Genomic DNA, 19,050 nt, shown 5'->3' with positions numbered 1-19,050 from the left:
AATTATAGTATAGGGATTCACCGGCTTTGTCTGACAGGCAGCCACGAAAAGACATCTTTTGTGCTTGCTGTGTATTGTTTGTCAGAAGACAAGTTACTAGTATATGGAAGGGAAAAATACCCAGATGACTGTTTGTTATACCAGAATGTTGAATCCATTTCCGTTTAATTCTTAAAAATGATGTCGGCATATGGAAGAATAAGTGCTTTATGCATGTGTGTTTCCTGTAGGGAAAATGTCAGCCGACCGCGCCTTGAGGAAGAGACAACAGCTGAATAATCTGGTGGGAATGGTGACGGAGCTGGCCAGACCCGGAGACACCATCGTTGATTTCTGCAGTGGAGGGGTATGCATCACTCACACACACACACACACACACACACACACACACACACACACACACACACACACACACACACACACACACACACACACACACACACACACACACACACACACACACACACACCATGATTACTTAGCTTTATTACCCATGCTTTAGCCACACTAGGACTAGAATGTGACTATGACTTAAACGAGTACCTTGCATACTAGAGGCGAGGAATTCAACCTATGGGTCATATGCCGCAGCAGGGAACAGAGTTGGACGCGGGGGACGCCAGAACATTCTCATATGTTAGGTCTATTTTAAAATACATAGACGCCTAAATGTGCGGTCTGTTTTCCTTTGATTATCAGCGTGTTAGAAAGCTGCAAAGGTGAATAGCCGACTGAACTTTAAATGTACGTAGATAACTGTTAATTAACCCTGGGGCCAAGAGGTTGGTGAGGATGATGAAGAGGTGGGGGAACCCCTGGTTCTGGAATTCACCTCATCAGTTTTCCTCATGCCCCTGTGGTGGATACATAATTCACCCCCTCGATACACACACACACACACACACACACACACACACACACACACACACACACACACACACACACACACACACACACACACACACACACACACACACACACACACACACACACACACACACACACAGAGCTATACGTACTGCTTAGCATTCAGCCCGCTCTCCACAGTGAGCGTTGTTCGCTCTCTGATACAGTGAGCACTGTAGTTTGGTGCGGCTCGGAGCAGGACAGCTCTGTTACGCTAACACTGGCAAGCGTTTCCACCGCCGAAACGACCCTAATGGCAGGGCGAGGTTTCAGCCGGATGGCGTTAGCAACGTAAGTATCGTGATATCATAGCAGCCCGCCACAGTGTAGCCGGCTAACGGATTCAATGACATTTTGTTTTTATCCCCCTGTCGCACGGAAATGACGATTCTGTCGACCAATCAACGGACAGCGTATGTAGCTCAACCTTTTCGGCTCCCTTTCAGACCGCTTGGTACCCCAACAGAGGAGTACCGAAAATAGGAGCGGCTCAGCGTGCTTATTTTGGGACCCTGGCCAACTTTTGGTAGTGGAAACGACAATAGAAGCGGACCGAACCGCACCGCTCGGGGGAAATGGAGGCATAAGAGATGCAGCCTGGGAAGCTCAGCCGTGTACCGGCCACCAGATTGCCCCAGCGCCGTCCCTTCTCCGTTCCTTCTCCTTGTTATTGAATGAACGTGAACGGCTGCTGTATCGTGCTGTGACTTTTCATCTGTTTCTCCCACCCAGGGTCACGTCGGCTTGGTTCTGGCTCACACACTCCCAGGTTGCCAGGTAATGAAAAAAATAACTCACATGTGACCTCGGTGCCAAACACAAACTCATTTGGTTGGACTCCTCTGAAGGGGCCCTCGCCGAGTTGCCAGATGTGCTTTTATTGCCCTCGTAGATCGCGGCGGTTTTAAGCAAGAAAGATCTTGCTTCCTACCAGGGAGCCATCAGACTGTTTCGGAGGCAGGCATCGACAGAGGAGGGTGGCATGTGCTATTGTGTCAGATTAAAATGTTCAGGGTGAGGTTAAGGGACCTGAACACTGCTGTCGCCACACTTGTTTAGCATTAGAAATATGAAATGCAATTAAAGGGTTCTAAATAAAATGAAATGCTGCCTAAAATCCATTGTCAACTAAAAGTGTTGAAGCGGGTTTAAAGAAGCTTGAATTGTAGCCGTACTTTTAAGGTATTTTCTCATTTTTCATTATTTATCTTTTGGTTTTACATTCCTTTGATTTCTCACGAAGGTCATCGTTGCTCCCCTTCACAGGTGATCCTCATCGAGAACAAGGAGGAGTCCCTGGACAAGGCCAGGGCGCGCGGGAAGGAGCTGGGCCTGGCCAACCTACGCCTCATCCAGGCCAACCTTGACTACTTCACCGGGCCCTTCCATATCGGGGTGAGCAGCCATGGCCACGGAAAACTGCAGCAAAACAAACCCTATACCACAGAAATCAGAACGATAACAGAAGCAGAGATAGAATCCCCCTATCCCCCAGTACGGGCTGTGTGTATGCTGGTTAACGCCACATGAACGCTCTCTGATATGGCGGGGGGCTTAGCGTTCCACGGCTAGTGAGTGCGCATATAGATACTTTGTGTGTAGGTATGTGTGTATGATAAGGATACACACTACTCTGCGCTGCTCCCAATAAGATCAGATCAGTGAAGGTTTGCGGAGTAGCCCACTTGGTTTCTCGACTGTAAGACGATTTTACCCTTAAGGTTGAACTCGATAAGCAATATTAAATTAAACTCAAACTAATTTGATGCTGTGCAATTTATCCTCCCCCGTTAAGGTTCTGCACAGCCGTGGCTGTACAATGGTTGGGTTTCAGACAAAAAACAAAAACTGCCGGCTGCTTAAAATAATAAAATCAAGGTAGAGAATTTGGTGAACTCGGCCTTGGCTCATGGTATCCCAATTATATTTGGCTGTGAATGATTGTTTCCCGTCGGCGATGCCAAGGCCATTTTAGTGTAACTCCGGGTCAGATAAACCCTAGAGCGCAGCAACCGTTAATTCCACCCCGCTGCCCTTGCCTCAGAAGATCAGTGATCTATTAGTTTTTCCAACATTTAGTTGCGCATTTAGAGTTGAGCTCTCCTATTGCAAGCCGACCGCTTGGCTCGACTCCGGGGGCCTCTCCCACACGAAGACACTCGTCAATTTGCCTTCGCGGGATGTCGTTAGCTGAATCTGTGTACTCCTCCCCGATTCCTGCTGTTATTTCGTTCTGTGGGTTTCGCCTCGTAAACCACCCGGGAATGTTCATTCCTGGGGGTACTTAAAAAAGGATAGAATTCATCAGCGTTAGCATAGCTATATCCTGTATGTGTAGACGTAGCCTTTGCTATTAGAGGCAGCTCTCAGATCTGTTGGTCTCTACCCACTGCTCTGTAGAGCCGCTCGGCGAACAGAGAGCTGCACAAAAACCTGCACTCCATTGTGAGTGGGAGGGAGGCTTACTACCCGGAGAGAGCTGGCATTGAACACACACCTGCATGCACGCACCTTCCCATACACATCTACACACACACACACACACACACACACACACACACACACACACACACACACACACACACACACACACACACACACACACACACACACACACACACACACACACACACACCCCTCAAAATCTACACACACACACACCACCTCAACATGCACACACACACACACACACACACACACACACACATCAACATGCACACACACACAAGCACACCTCAACATGCACAAACACACACCTCAACACACACACACACACACACACACACACACACACACACACACAAACACACACCTCCACACACACACACACACACACACACACACACACACACACCACATCTGCACACACCGTTGACTACACTCTGCTTCTTTCCTTCCGGAAAAAACCTTGTGCCGTATCACTCTTCTAGATTTATCTCGAGTCATGATGGGGCTATCGCGGATCTCGCTACTGGTCCCGAGTTATTCCCACCTGAGGCCTGCCACCAATCACGCCGCAGTTAAATCCTGCGGATGCATTATGCATGTGGCCATTTTTAGCGGCGCTAGTTTAATCAGGCTAATTGGGTGGAGGTGTGTCGCCGTCTGCTGTTTAATTATGTCGTCGTGGCGACCATGTGTGAGGTCGGAGTGAGGGGTCTGGGGGGGGGACTTGAGCCGGGTAAACGTCCTGCTTTTGGCCCCACGGGGTAAAACACTGACACCCAGGCGAGACAGCGGGGGCGAGCCGGGTGGCAGACCGTGAAGTTCACGGTGGATTTTAGTCTCTTTGAATTTCATTGAATTTCATTATGGCTGTCGTCGTGTCCTAATGGTCTGATATCTTGCAATTGATTCTAAAAGCGGATCCCCTCTCGGTGTTTTGTGTCTTTTAACAGCTTTTTTCTCTGATCATTTTTATTGGGGATTTTGAACATCTCACGAAGCCTCGAGGATCTGGCTTTGGTTCATGTCTTTGCCGTATCGACAATGTATGAATACGACATTGCATTACTTATTTCAGATATAACTATAGTCTGCATAGATAAAGATGCACTGTATACGATGAGATGGATAAAGGTGCATTATATTTATATTTTATAAACCAATATAAAGAGTTTAGCATTAAGTGGAAAACAAACACCAAACGGACCCATTAGAATGAAGCCAGAGTTGTTCTTTGTCGTATTAGTCAGCCCGACAGCTATTCGACTGATTAAATATGGAAACAACTTGCAGATGCAGCATACACACAGAGTGTAGTAACTGCAGAATTTCATTCAGAATGTAATTTTGCCCCGGTCACACCGACCCAAAGAAACAAGATGAATCGATTTTTAATAGCGTTTCCAACCCCCTTCCTTCCATACATTTGCATATGGATCTCTGGTCTTCAATTTACATATAATCTATAATATCTAAGCTTTTACAAGGCTTGGGGCGTGGTAGATATAGTACCATGCAACACATTTTTCTCCTAGTTATTTTTCAAATGGTCCCACCACAGCCATGTTAATGAGGGAATTGAACAATGGTATTCTTTGGGCTACATGTAGGCTTTTGTTGTGTTGTGGCTGCTTGGGACTCTTTTTAGCTTTCAAATGAAATTGAATACCAAGAATGAGAATGGGGGGTACAATGAATTAGTTCGAATTAAAGTAGGTATTGGAACCACTTACTTTTAGTCAACATAGAATATAATCAAATCATCTCTGCTGGAATAGAAACGGCTGGAGCAATTACTCTAATAATTGCCTTGTTATTATTTTGCGACACTCATATTTCGTGACATCCCCCACCAGCCCCCTCCCCCTTTTTCAAATGCTTTGCAAAATCTATCCACAATAATGTAACGGTAATCGTATGAAAAAAATAATCTTCACCTCTTAGAGATTCAAATTCAGAATACAAAACACGCAGAAATGGATTCATGGTTATTCTTTCATGTGCCTGGAGTGTCTAGACAAGGAATACAAATTATAAGATAATTAGATTTAACAATTGCTAAATTTGGAGTGAACAGTCATTTTTTGTTATTTGCTTTGAGCAGGTGTCTGGCACAACCAAAGCATTTCAGCAGACACCTGTGGTAGCTTCAGAGAAGTTTACCGCTGTTTGATAACTTGGGCAACAAGTCAACACAACAGAAGTATCACCGTGAGAGTTACACCAACAGTTTTTCTGCCGGTTCATCTTAACTTTGTTTTTATTAAGCTAATGGGACAAGGTACTGAATTACAATTAATTTGGTGATTTAAAATAACAATCACCATGTTTATCGGTTTATATAAATACCGGTAATAGTAATTCCAAGTGAGTAATTTCTGTCATATTGTGTTAAAAACAAAAAAAACATAAAAGAAAGCCTTCAACTTAATACAGTCAGACAGTTTTGTGAGGTTAGAGTGAATAGAGCCATTTTTATTGGAAAGTCTGCGTTCACTCTGTCCGGGGTCGGATCTAAACTGCCATGTAGCTCGCTGTCACGGCTTGACGGCTCGACCGGATTTCAAGCATTTAAGTTGAAATGGAACTGGTATTTTTCATACTTCTCACTAGTAAAGTTGAAATTGAATTGTGTTTTATTTTCATGTCTCTGCATTATTATTTTGTGGATACATGACCATATATCCACACAAACAAACAAGGGGGTTGTGCTGTCTTCATCATGGAACATGTTTCCAGCCAAAGCCTTTTTCGTACTTCTCATTAGTAAAGTGAAAATTGAAAGTAGTAGAACACATTTTTATATGATGAATGTGTTCTATTTTCATGTCTCCACGTTATTATTTTGTGGGTACATGACCATATATCCACGCAAACAAAAAGAGTGGATGTGCTGTCTTCATCATGGAACATGTTACTAGCCAAAGGCTAATGCATAGGAAGATGGCAGCCGTCACGCACAGTTTACCCACTCAGTAGGAATCCAATGGCGGTCCGTGTGCCAATACAGGAAACACTAATAGATTCTGTTTTGATCCAGCACCTTGCGTCAGCTCCTAATAACAACGGCCACCGAATCATTTATCTAAAGCTCTGTCCCTCCAGTGGGTAAAATCAATAGGAAGGGCTTTAGTGCGGGTTCAACCATCTCCGTGAGTTACACGTAAGTTCACCGTAACTATTTAATTTGTGGGCTTTTTGACTCGCCTTGGAACAAAAGTGAGTGCTCCCTGTGTTTGATTCGTGGGCTGAACACATCATAATAGTCTGTGTTTCTCTGCGCGGGCGTGATACTCTCCTCTCCTGTTGTCTGCTTTGGCAGGTGGCTCTGCACGCCTGCGGTGTGGCTACAGACATGGTGGTGGAGCACTGCATCCAGGCCCGGGCCGCCTTCGTGGTCAGCCCCTGTTGCTATGGCTTCGTCCAGAACACCCTCAAGTTCTCCTTCCCCCGGAGGTTTGTGGCTGTTGTTGTTCGTACCCGACATTGACACACAATGCTGATGTCTCTTTTGTGTCTTTTTGGGTTTGGGCCACAGAAAACAATCGCTCAACTTATTACTGTCTGTTGTCTGGTAACATGTTTCCCTTCCTCTCTCACTGTTTTTTTATTACTTCACTTCGTGTTTAATATTCATTTTCCTCCACCGCTACCAGTCAAAACAACGCCTCGTCTCGTGACTTGCTACCTCAGCCTGCTACTGCCCTTTGTGTCTTGTATCGACCCCAGTTAGATTTATTTTCATCTCTCCTTCATCTCACTTTCCCGTCTGCCCTCACTATCCTGTCCAAAAACTCTCAAAAAGGCCATAAAATATAAGAAAATAAATGTGAGCACATACCAATCCTCCTATGCGTCAATCCCTAACCAAGCCATAGGGACCTCCACTATTATTATTTAGTTATTCTTATACCGTTCCATTGCCATCGATGGTTCTCTTTGCCCTGCCCCGGCCAGGTAAAAAACAAGTGTAGCTCCTTACATTAACATCAGGTGTGTGTGTGTGTGTGTGTGTGTGTGTGTGTGTGTGTGTGTGTGTGTGTGTGTGTGTGTGTGTGTGTGTGTGTGTGTGTGTGTGTGTGTGTGTGTGTGTGTGTGTGTGTGTGTGTGAGATTTTTGGGTCCTACAGCTTGACTTCGCTGGAAAAAAAACATTAGACCTTGGGAAATTAGTTTTATCAATTCCATCAAGTTGAGAAAGGAACTCTATTTCTTCGAACTCTAACGATACGATATGCTTTGATCCTTTTAAAATAGTCCTAGAGAGAAGGAACCGTACGTTATTAAATTGGGTGGTTGCTATAACACTACTCTCTTTACAAATGTGCTTGTAAGAGAAAAAATAGCACAAGGGCACTTAGGCACCATTTTTGTTTCATGGTTTCGATCCACCGATGCCAAGGCTTCAAGTTCTCGAGTTATGCTTGCAATTTTGAATTTAAAATGCTCATGAAAAGAGCTTGGGGTTTAAAAGCTATAAAACCTTGCATCAACCAAGAAATCAGATAATTGTTAGTGCTGAACGCCATGCCTCAAAATTACCCTAAATAATCTGCAAATATTGTCATTTTCAGGTAGTTTTCCCCATATCTCTGAGTGCATTCCCTCCAACTCTTGAAAAATAGAGAGTGCAGTAAGGGGACCATGCCGCAGGGTCGTACAATAATACGAGCTTAGTTCTCCATCCCCAAAGGCTACACTATTAAGGAGGACCCTCTCTGCACCTGACCCATTCCGTTCTCCTTCTGCTTCTTTAAGAGGCTTTCCCACCCTGAGGCCATATTCCAAACCCCCTTCTGAAGACCCTGCCAGGTGCACACATTCCCAGCATAGTGGGGATGGAGACTTGAGACTCGGACTCGATTTGTGAAAATCTAGAACATAAAACTTGTCTTGGTTTTGCCTGCTGTGTGCCTTAACTCACTCAATGAAGTTTGCAACAGACTGTATCCATGGTAGCAGTATGTTAAATTAATCATAGTTCCCTGTCTCTCGTCATCAACTGCTGTCAAAAATATGCTTCATAAGCCTTTTAACAGTGTGGCAGGTGTCAAGCTTCCTCCATGGCGTCAGAGCTGATGTCTTCTAAAACTTAAAGTAACAAACAGGAAGGAATGCCATAAAGTGCATTAATTGGGAATTTGTTTTTGTATGGGAAAAAGTCAAATCGATTTTAGCGTTTTTTTCCTTTGTCGTCATGTCGTGTATGTCACTTCTACAGTCACTTCTTCTGTTGAGTTTAAGGTGGCATTTGTTGGACTCTGACAGATTAGGAATGAAAATGTAGACTAGACTAGAAACTAGACTAAAGCTCTGCCAAAAAGTCCTACTTCCCACTGAAGGAAGACGCACATGATTGAAACAATGAGCAGGGCAGAACTTAATTATTTATGTTTTGAGTGTTTTTTTTTTTCGTTTTTTTCTTTTATGAGTCCTCTTACTACTATTATTACTAGACCCTTTTCATATTGCTACTGCAACTTTCACTGCAACACTGTAAGACCAACCTCAATCAAAACGATATAGAATGATTTAACCGACTACGAGCATTACATTGTTAGGATTCTCCCCAATCCCGAGGGGGCCTGGACTAATGAGTCCGTAGACGTAGATGGATGCGCCGTCTTCTTCATTAGTGCCATCAGTAACTTTTTCTTACCAGTACATGCTTGTAGCCCTTGGTTTTGAAATGTGGCCTACATACACGGGCATGTTCATATTTCTTTAACCCAAATTCAGGTCTGATTGGCTTAAAATATCCTCAGAAGGTTCTCTTACAAATTGACAACATCTCAAACAGGCTCTCGCTTTTATAACAATAAAATCCAGGGCATCGAACTAAGCAAAATCAAAAAAAATAAAATCTTTTACGAGCTTTTTTTTTTTTAAAGCTCATAAAATAATTTGGGTCGCACATAAATTGACAGGGTCGGTCGGAAACCGGAACCAAACAAAAAAAATGTTTAGGCCTGAAGGGATTTTGTTTGTCTGACTGTATGCAGGATAGAGATATCCTTTCTAAGCAAACACATAATGGATGCAAATATTTTGTGCAAATATTGGCAAAATGTCTCACATTTGTTTCTTCTTTCTTTTTTTTTTTTGCAGCAAAAAGTTTCAGGACACATTGAGTTATAAGGTATGTAGAATCTGTTTACAAATGTATAATATATATAAAAATGCTTACATATATATATATATATATATATTCCAACGTATAATGAACTAAAGATGATGATGCTAATGATATGACATTTGGCTGCTTTGACTAACTAACACCTTCTCTTCGCATGCAATATTTTTATTTTGGGCGGGTCTTTTAGATTTTTACCACACATCTTGTGTGAGAAAGCTGTTGAAGTTCTGAGGTGCCACCATGGATTCTCAGACTAGCAGGTCATTGGTGGACAGAGAACACAGGGAGGGGTGTAGGGGGGGGTACCTCAAACTTGTGATGAATGGGCCCTGCCACTGCCCGCTGGAGAAACTCATCACTTCAAAGGGTTCTGTGTGTCCTAGCACTAGCAACCTCATGCTGGCACTCGGGAACTTCAATCACCTCTACTTTCTGTTGTCCCTGCGCCCAAAGAAACGAAGCGAGGAACTCTCTGTAACACATTAGATGTTATTTTTTCCCCGGGGGCATTCGTCCCGCTGTCTTGGCATAATCCACCATGAGGAGACGCGGAAGGAGCGGAAGGAGCTACAACTTGAATAAATGAAAAATAAATCCGTATCCCATTAAAAAGGCTTGAAACATCATCTTCCACCTTACACCTCGCCTCTGTGTATCACCCCCCGTCTCTCGTCTCCTTTTAATGTCACCAAAGATGTACTGATTATCTAGTCTGGAGCTCTACTAGGCCTGTTGTGTCTTCTGGGCGTCTTAACCCACTCAATCACCTAGCCCGCTGCTAACAGAAACCAATGATGCAATTACATTGTTCCGCACTTTCTCGTGATTTGTCTCCTTTTGAGCAAGAGTAACGCGCTGTATGTTTGCCAAATAAAGCATCCCGGGCATAATAGGGCATGAGATGGCCATCCTCGCCCACAGTCTGCGTACGAGGGGGGGCCTGGCCTTCAACGCTGAAACATTTTCCCGTGATTTATTTTAATGAGCTGGGAAGACTGGACATGACTTTAGTCTATGACTCTTTGTACAAAAACCCACCGAGAGAAGAAGTATGGTGCGCTGTTCTATGCAGATGACATTTTAATGCATTGACGTAATGAACGACCTCTTCCCCTCTCTCTCTCCAGGAACACATGGTGCTTTGCCGCTTCGCGGACCAGACCGCTGCCCAGCTTCCTCCTGAGAGACGACTCATAGGTACTGCAACCCTCCACCTGGTTCCCCTATAATCTTCATCTCAACGAGCCTCCTCCCACCTCCTCCTCATACCTTCCATGGACCTTATTCACTTACTCACCTAGCGGTCTTCTTTGGTGGTGGAACCGAATGCGGAATTCCGCATTCAGTTCCCTCATGCAGCTAGCGTTTAGAAGCAAGATGGTGCCATAGTGGCTGCAAGTTATTACGGCCTAGAGCTATAGATATTTCTTTAGGGAGATGAATTAGACATGTTTCCCAGCATGCATTAGCAAGATCAAAACAAGGAAACTTTCTAGGCAGTTAAAACTCCAGTGTGCGGCACCGATCTGACCAGCTGTTACCAAACCAATCTTTCACCTTGGCAGATGGATGAAGAGGGCCCCTGGTTGTGTAAATAGGAAGAGGGGAAAGTAAAAGCAAAAGTACTTTATTGATCCCAAAAGGTTTTCACAGTGTAACTGGTGGGAAATGTGCCATAAAATTGTCAGGCTCAAGCTGAAGAAAACCCTGAGATTGGACTGTTTGCAATCATTTCACTTTATCACTTGCAGATCATCTGCAATTATATCATCCAGAGTTTGTATTATTGTCGTATATATAATGACCTGTATGGGATTTTGTGAGGGTTTTCCGATGGCTCATATGCACCGCTCAATACTGCAGCCTTTTTCTGTTGACTGGTGCGGTTTCAATTGTTGACTGGATTGCCTCGGTGCCACTACCAGCAACTTTATTTATCCGTGAAAAAAACATTGTCATTCTCATGCATGTGGGGGTGCAACCATGTGCTCTGGGAGACAAAGCTAAAAGTAGCTTGGTGATGCGATGCTGACGTCCTTATTTTTCAACAAGTTTATTTTGCAACAATCTAACTAAAGAGATGAGCCGACCCTTCCAGCAACGACCTCAGGCTTCTTAGAGGAGGACGTCGCAGCCAAACGTTGATCACAAAGCCGTCTCCGTGGTCCGTGCTTTGGTATGCCTTCGCATGATTAGGCGAGAAGCGGGAGCAGAGGAAGTGCATTTGGTGATGCCGGGAGTGCGGAGAGTTCCTGTATGTCTGGAGCCTGTAATGGTGTGGGAGGCGTGACAGGCCACGCTGCGTCTGCCTCCACTCAGAAGGAATGAGATTCATAGCGCCGCCCGTCACCGCGACGGCCGCTCGACTCCTGTCGAAAAATGGAAACGTAAACAAATCCGACGCAGACGCGGGGCCCGACACCCTGAGATCCGTAATGAATAACACCACTGTGCTATTTGAGGTAGAAGAAGATGAAAAGTATGAGTCTTCGTCTGGGACATAGTTAATGCTTTGGTTCTGCAGCAGGAATTCTGATTTCATTTATCGAGAGACAAAGAGGATACTACAGGCTTCCCCTATCTGGGTGTGGGTGTGTTTCTCGGCGTGGGTGTGTGTGTGATTGTGTTTGGGTGTGTGGGTGTGTGGGTGTGCATCAGTGTATGTGTGCTTGCGTGTGGGTGTGCATTTGTGCGTCAGTGTATGTGTGTGTGCACGCGTCAGTTTATGCGTGCGTGTGTGTGTGTGTGCACGTCAGTGTGCGTGCATGTGCGTGTGTGCGAGCGTGTCAGTGTGTGTATGTGTGTGTGTGTGTGTGTGTGTGCGCGCGCGTCAGTGTATGCGTGCATGCGTATGTGTGCGTGCGTGTCAGTATATGCGTGCATTGTGTGTGGGTTTTTGTACATCTTTCCGAGGACGCGGTGTAAGTCCCTCTCTCTTCAGCCGGTGATAACTCCTCTGTTTTATCAGCGTGTCCCTGTCTCGTGCGGGGTGGATCCCCAAGGGCCCCATCACTCTGAAGCCCTCTAACACCAGGCTGCCACCACGCATCACATCTACTTCACCTCTCCATCAGTTAAACCGGCCTGCTCCGCCCTGCATCGCCTCCTCCTCCGATCCCCTCCCCAGCCTCTGCCGTTCACTCTCGTCTCCTCTGAGCCCTCCAGCTGGGGCTGTGACAGCCTGGCTTGCATGGGGAGGGGGGTAGCGTAGGGGGCCACAATGCTATCTGCTCTATCAAATGATTTATACATTTATTGAATACAGATGCTTGTTTTCTTCGCTGTTGTTGATTAACTTTTATTCCATTGTTAATCGTCAATTAATTCTTATTTGTTGCCATTATTCACCTTTACCCTGATCTGATGGGTGCTGCTGTTACTGCATCATTTGAGTCTGTCCGGCTCTCATGTGTTCATTCAGATGTTTGTTGTAGTGTGTTAGGTTTATCTTGTTAACGGGTGTCCCCTCCAGGTAAGCAGTGCATGGGGCTGGTGGATCTGGACCGCTCATGGTGCGCCGAGGCAAGCGGCTACAGCGTGCGCGTCATGACCATGGTGCCCGAGAGCTGCTCTCCCAAGAACAACATGCTGGTCGGCACGGCGATGAGACGGAACACCGACACCATCCCCAGCACCACAGAAGAAGGACGTGCTGCCAATATAGACTGATCTGTGCATAATCAGGACCCTCGAGGAAATGATTTTGAAAGACAGTACATGTCAGATAAAGGAGCTTTTCTCTGTGTCGTATGGTGGAAGAGATGAGATCTCTAAGAATGGGTGTTTTCAATATCCATTGAAATGACTACGCTGCTAATATGGTTTTTCTTTCTTCTTTTAATAGACCGACTTTCAGGGTCTTTTTTTCTTTCACAGTTGTCGTACGATAGGCCTTTTAAAGAATAATCTATCGCCATCATTTTACTTCCCGCAACTTTTTTTAAAGTTAAGTTTGCGATACTGTGTAATTTGTGTTATTAAAGATTGAGTTTGCAATGATGATTGATACAATAACAATATTTTCAATCTAAATGAGAATATCTCTTCACTCCTACTCTACATTAAATATTCTTCCAAAAAGCATAGAAATAAACATAATTTATGTGGAAAATGTTTATTTGATATGTGCGGTCAAAAATAAGCATCTTGCATGGATTTTCACAATCTCTGTGGCCCCTGAATAAACGAAAATAGGAAAGAGATATATGCTTTCATGACCGGTATAGTGACACTTTACAGGCCTCTCCTGTCAAGCCACCTTGACGATATATAACGGGTACTTGATTAACCCGGGAGGCAGAGAACCAAGTATAGGCATTTTCTTTTCCAATCTTCAGCTCATCTAAATTCAGCCGGCACATCCAATCTATCGGGAGGTGAATGACCGAAGACATGGTTTCTACCAACGGGTTTGGAATGATTTCCAAAAGAAACATTTGACATCTTCTGCCCCATGCCCGTAGCTCCTGTGAGCGCCGGTGCACATGAAAGAGAAGCGTAAGCAGAAGAACAGGGCGAGATGTTCCCGTAAGCACTTCAATCAGGCTCTCCGTACGCAAATCTCACTTGAGATCATCAAGGAATCCAAATCCATTTCAAAAGCTCTCTTTTTGCATTGAATCCTTTCATTTTTTCATAGATAGGCTGTCTGCCAAGGTCTCGGTGAGAACATTGCTCTGGTTACAAACATGGGCTTATGTAAATGAGTAATGACGTCAAATATCTCTCACTTTGGTCAGTTATGCTGTGTGTGAAATTCTGTGAATGTGCTTTTTAAAATGAATTTACTTACTTTGGTTGTATATATAAGCCTTAATATATCTTTTTTTATCAAATTCAAGTGGCATAGTTCTTATACACAATTATAAAGATAAAACACAAAGATGCTCATCTTAGAAAACGAACAGTGTGTTTTTTGATTCTAGTGGACACCATATTATTAAACCCATTGGAAGTTATATCATTGTTATAAGAACAATTATATGAATGTTATTGTTGCTAAGTATTTGTAATTCAATTGTAAGACATTGTGAATGTTAACAGCAGGTGGGTTAAGTTTGTTAGGAAAGACAAATGTCAGTTACCTCATGATTCGCCTACATTACTTGAGCATTATTTACAGATCTCTTGATTGACCTATAAAGCCAAATGAGTGTTACTGTATTTAGATATTGTCACTACATCTAAATGGTTTTCTATTATGCTTACTAATAGGTTTAATTATAAGTCTAATAAAGCAAAAAATGCAGAAATTCTTATAATTTATGTATGTCTTATATTGCAGAGTGCCTTGAGGTGGCTTTTATGGAAATGCTTATTTATTGAAAGATACAACATTTGGTGCTGTGAAATTCAGTAAGCAGCTACTGCGAATGTGAGAAATCCAGAAAATTGTCAGTGAAATAATTGTAGACCAATTTGACGTTCACAATTTGGCCTAACAGGTTAAAAAGTCCATTCTCACATTAGTAATTTAACTTCTGCGCGGTCAATCTACAGCCTATGATCTAGTTTCTTGTGTCTGCCCATGGTTCATGTTTAACCAAAACATTGTATTGATTTCATCCTAGATTCCTTGTGACCGCCTTCCCTGGACAATAGGCCTACAACAGCTACGATGATGCGGTCAAAGGGAAGTTTAGTAACATGGGAACCAGACGAATCTGCAAGCTCATGTTTATATAGGCCTATATGCGAACTGGCCAGAAGTTATGTCTGCATTGAATGTGAAATAGGCCTTAATGCTATGATCAGAAAGGCAGTCTGTGGTTGAAATTTGCCACGTGTTGGGATCGGACTAATTTCCTGTTAGTGGAGTGCAGAGGGCAACATGCTCCTTTGTTTGCATTCTGTGCTAATGTATTGATCAATCGATTGATTTGAGTGTAAGGAAATCCAACACTTCATACAGACTAAAATGTAGGCCTAATGAACCCCCAATAAAGGTCTTCTATGTGCCAAATCAATCACTTTTACATAATACAAACGGGACCACCTGACACTGCTACTGCCCGTTGACCTTCCGTCGTTCTTCCCTCTCTTCTCCGAGGACTGACCATATTTAACCAGCCTATCATTTCCCAGGGGAGTTCTGCATATCCACATGGGTGGCCAAAACAACGCGTGCCTCGACAAGCTAGAGAATTAATTATGACTTCGAAAAGAAAACCGACACCGTATCCCCACGAGTTTAAGCGTGATCTCCTCTTGATATTTAGCCAGGACTTTTGGGGGGGATTGTTCCAATAGCACACTACGTCGGCGGTCGCCCGTCGACTCGATCGCGTGCACTGTCTCTGGTGTTGTTTATTGGCTGACTCGCGCCGCTCTCTCGTGCGGAGTGATAGCGAGAGCTGTGGGGTCCCGTGAACACCGATAGAGTGCACTCTGCTCCACAGACACGCGCGCGCGCAAGAAGGGGCGCCAGCAACTGTTCTCATCGTAGTCTATAGCTTCGGGGTCACTTCTAGATCGTGGACTGATTTCTTCGGCACCTCGAGAATATATTGCAAATGATCAGCATTTAGGTCGCCGGAAAACGCCTGTACCGGCACGGATATTCACGTGCTTGGTGGAAACTCGTACTGACCACATCGCGGTGTACACACGCTCCAGTGTTTCCTCCTGATCTGAGGATAATTGGCACGCGCGCTCTCTCCCTCCCTGCTGTCTTTCTCTCTCGCAAATCATGGAATTATGGATAAAGTTTATATTTTTCTGCGGTTGGTGCGTCGGAGCAAGTGCAGACTTTGACGGCAGGTAAGGACAAAGATTTATTGAGGTGTCGATGCATCGCCCGGAGGCGCGCTAGGCTGATCCACAGCAAATATAGAAAGGTCTATAGACACGGTTTCGATTGCGCCCTGGTGTGACTGGTAATATGTCGTCCTTTTCTCAGTGGCTTTTATAATTCTGAAGGGGAAGGCCTATTCTTTAGCTATTGCACTTGACAACGCGGAGTGTTAAAAGTCCGCGTGCTTGGAGCACAATACAAAAATGCATGCGCAAAGGAATTACATCTTTCATTACCAAACGGAGAATGGCTATACGAATAACTTTCCATCCGCTTTTTGTGTGTTTGACCTGTTAAATTGCCTACATTTATCCTACCATTGTATTTCTCTCTCTCTCTCTCTCTCTCTCTCTCTCTCTCTCTCTCTCTCTCTCTCTCTCTCTCTCTCTCTCTCTCTCTCTCTCTCTCTCTCTCTCTCTCTCTCTCTCTCTCTCTCTATCTTCATCTCCCTCTCCCTCTCTGTCTCTGTCCCTGTCTCTCTGTATAACTGTCTCTCTCCGTAACCACACACCTCGAGTCGAAACACATTGTTTACATACACCACTTCCAAAACAAGGGGCTCTTGTTTTTAGTCGGTGTCTCCCCTTGTTATAAAATGATGTGACACTCGACCCGGTCTTTCGTGTTCAAACACGCACCAGTGAAATATGCATAGAGAAGAAGTGTGGAGACGCGCCAAACCCAAAAGAATGCATGCGCTCCGAGATGTAAATCTGCCTAAGGGGCATCGGAGTTGAACGGGATGATGATTTATCAACGTTAACCTTTCGTTACAAAGAACTGCGCCCCCCCAACACACACACACACACACACACAGCCCCTCCACACACATACACACACACACACACACACACACACACACACACACACACACACACACACACACACACACACACACACACACACACACACACACACACCACACACACACACACACACACACACACACACACACACACACACACACACACACACACACACACACACACACACACACACACACACACGCTGAAATTGTCTGGACTGAGGGAGCCTAAAATTAAATAAAAAACAGCACATAGCCTCAGCACTTAACGTCAATGTCAGAACTGATTAAATATGAACGCCTCAAAATGAGCCATGGTTAAGTTATCTTCCTTCAAAAAGTTACACATACACACAATGATTGTTCATGTAGGCCTTATGTTTAACATAATTTGCTACACCTATCCAAAATTTGTCTGAATCTCCAATCTAGGTCATTTTGAGGGAGCACTGGGAAACTTTTGTCCTATAGAAATGACACTACGTTTCTTTTTTTTTCTTTTTTTTAGGAGCTGACATTTTCAGTTCGGGTTAAACCGAGTGGAGAGCAGAGTAAACGCGGACACACAAGTCCAGAGCTGTCGTAGACTATCACATTCTCTTTCTGGATTGGCCACATCCTTTTTTGAACAAAAATGTAGAGCCTTTTTTCGGGTGATATATATATAGGCATATAGAATAATGTATAATAATGATCAAATAGAGTCCTCTGTCACATTCAACAATTGCTGTGTTACTTTGTCAAAGGCAGCTAACTTAATCAAGGCTGACTTTGAGCTATTCATCTTCAAGCAGTTCTGACATTGACGTTAAATTCTGAGCCTATATGCTGTCTTTTGAATTAAATTTTGGCTTCCTTGGTGCAAACACATTGTCATAATGTGTTATTTAAAAGGCTTAACTAAGTGGGGTGTGAATGTGTGTGTGCGCGCGCGCGTGTGTGTGTGTGTGTCTGTATGCCTGTATGTAGGTGTGTTAGTAAGTGTGCCTGATATTATTGAGTGTATGTTTTGTGTATGTTTATGAGAGTGAGTGTCTGTATGAGTATGTGTGTCTAAACGAGTTTGCATGTGTGTGTGTGTGTGTGTGTGTGTGCAGCATCTTTACCGTACGTAACAGGCCTGGGATCTGATGAGATGTGCACTCTGTGGCGACGTTAGTTCAAGGCGTGTTTCCTGCTTCGCCTCTGATAGGGCCGTGGTTGTTCATACAAACCTTTGACTAGACTCTTAACACTCGCCTCCCATGCCTTTACCTCAGTCGGGGCATAAATGGTTCAAAAGAATAAAAAAAGAGTCTAAGCTACAGAAAGCAGAGAGAAAAAAGTAATTTATCTGGCAGCTAGGTTGTTTCTTAACTACTCACAGGGATAGCTTTTAGACCTCAGGGACTTCAGCAAACAAAGACATCTCTCTCTCTTTGTATCTCTATCTCTCTTTTTCGCTTATCTCTCTTCTTCTCTGTTTGTCTCTTTCTTTCTTTCTTTCTCTCTCTCTCTCTCTCTCTCTCTCTCTCTCTCTCTCTCTCTCTCTCTCTCTCTCTCTCTCTCTCTCTCTCTCTCTCTCTCTCTCTCTCTCTCTCTCTCTCTCTCTCTCTCTCTCTCTCTCTCTCTCTCTCTCTCTCTCTTATTCTTCCAACTGCTGTGTATTGGACACACATTTTTGTGCTCAAAACAGTAGGAATGATGTCTGGGATTGTTGTGTGTTTTAAGCTTATGCTGTTTTCATAAGGCATGCCTTCAAAAGGCCAAGCTTTTGCACACCCACATCCCTAGACCATCGTATTGAGTTATGTAGAGGAGGGAAAAATGATAACAATGGAATGCTAAACCTAGCAAGGATTCACCTGTCCACTCCCCTCGGGTTCACTGCGTGAAAACAGACCAGACAGACGGACAAAAACACAGCCAGTTAGACAGCTTGAAGGACACACACAAACAGACGTACAGATTAGGCAAGACAGACAGA

General features: G+C 44.1%; 2 protein-coding genes across 3 annotated transcripts in view; both read left to right on the top strand.

Moving 5' to 3' along the window:
- Window positions 1-14,386, top strand: part of gstcd (glutathione S-transferase, C-terminal domain containing) — a 36,319-nt gene extending 21,933 nt beyond the window's left edge. The window contains exons 6-12 of the mRNA XM_030352124.1: window positions 231-346; window positions 1,639-1,683; window positions 2,173-2,301; window positions 6,674-6,807; window positions 9,459-9,489; window positions 10,614-10,683; window positions 12,959-14,386. Of these exons, the coding sequence (XP_030207984.1) occupies window positions 231-346; window positions 1,639-1,683; window positions 2,173-2,301; window positions 6,674-6,807; window positions 9,459-9,489; window positions 10,614-10,683; window positions 12,959-13,155 (722 nt within the window). The 3' untranslated portion in view covers window positions 13,156-14,386. The remainder of the gene's footprint in view (window positions 1-230; window positions 347-1,638; window positions 1,684-2,172; window positions 2,302-6,673; window positions 6,808-9,458; window positions 9,490-10,613; window positions 10,684-12,958) is intronic.
- A 1,158-nt stretch (window positions 14,387-15,544) lies between these two features.
- The window catches only part of npnta (nephronectin a), a 47,808-nt gene continuing 44,302 nt past the window's right edge, over window positions 15,545-19,050 (top strand). For both annotated transcript variants that reach the window (XM_030350764.1, XM_030350763.1), the window contains exon 1: window positions 15,545-16,245. In XM_030350764.1, coding sequence (XP_030206624.1) covers window positions 16,175-16,245 — 71 coding nt within the window. In that variant the 5' untranslated portion in view covers window positions 15,545-16,174. The remainder of the gene's footprint in view (window positions 16,246-19,050) is intronic.

The sequence above is a fragment of the Gadus morhua genome, chromosome 3 (assembly GCF_902167405.1).
Source record: "Gadus morhua chromosome 3, gadMor3.0, whole genome shotgun sequence".
Lineage (NCBI taxonomy): Eukaryota > Metazoa > Chordata > Actinopteri > Gadiformes > Gadidae > Gadus > Gadus morhua.
Note: the sequence above shows the minus strand (reverse complement) of the source record. Positions and strands in the feature narration are given on the sequence as shown.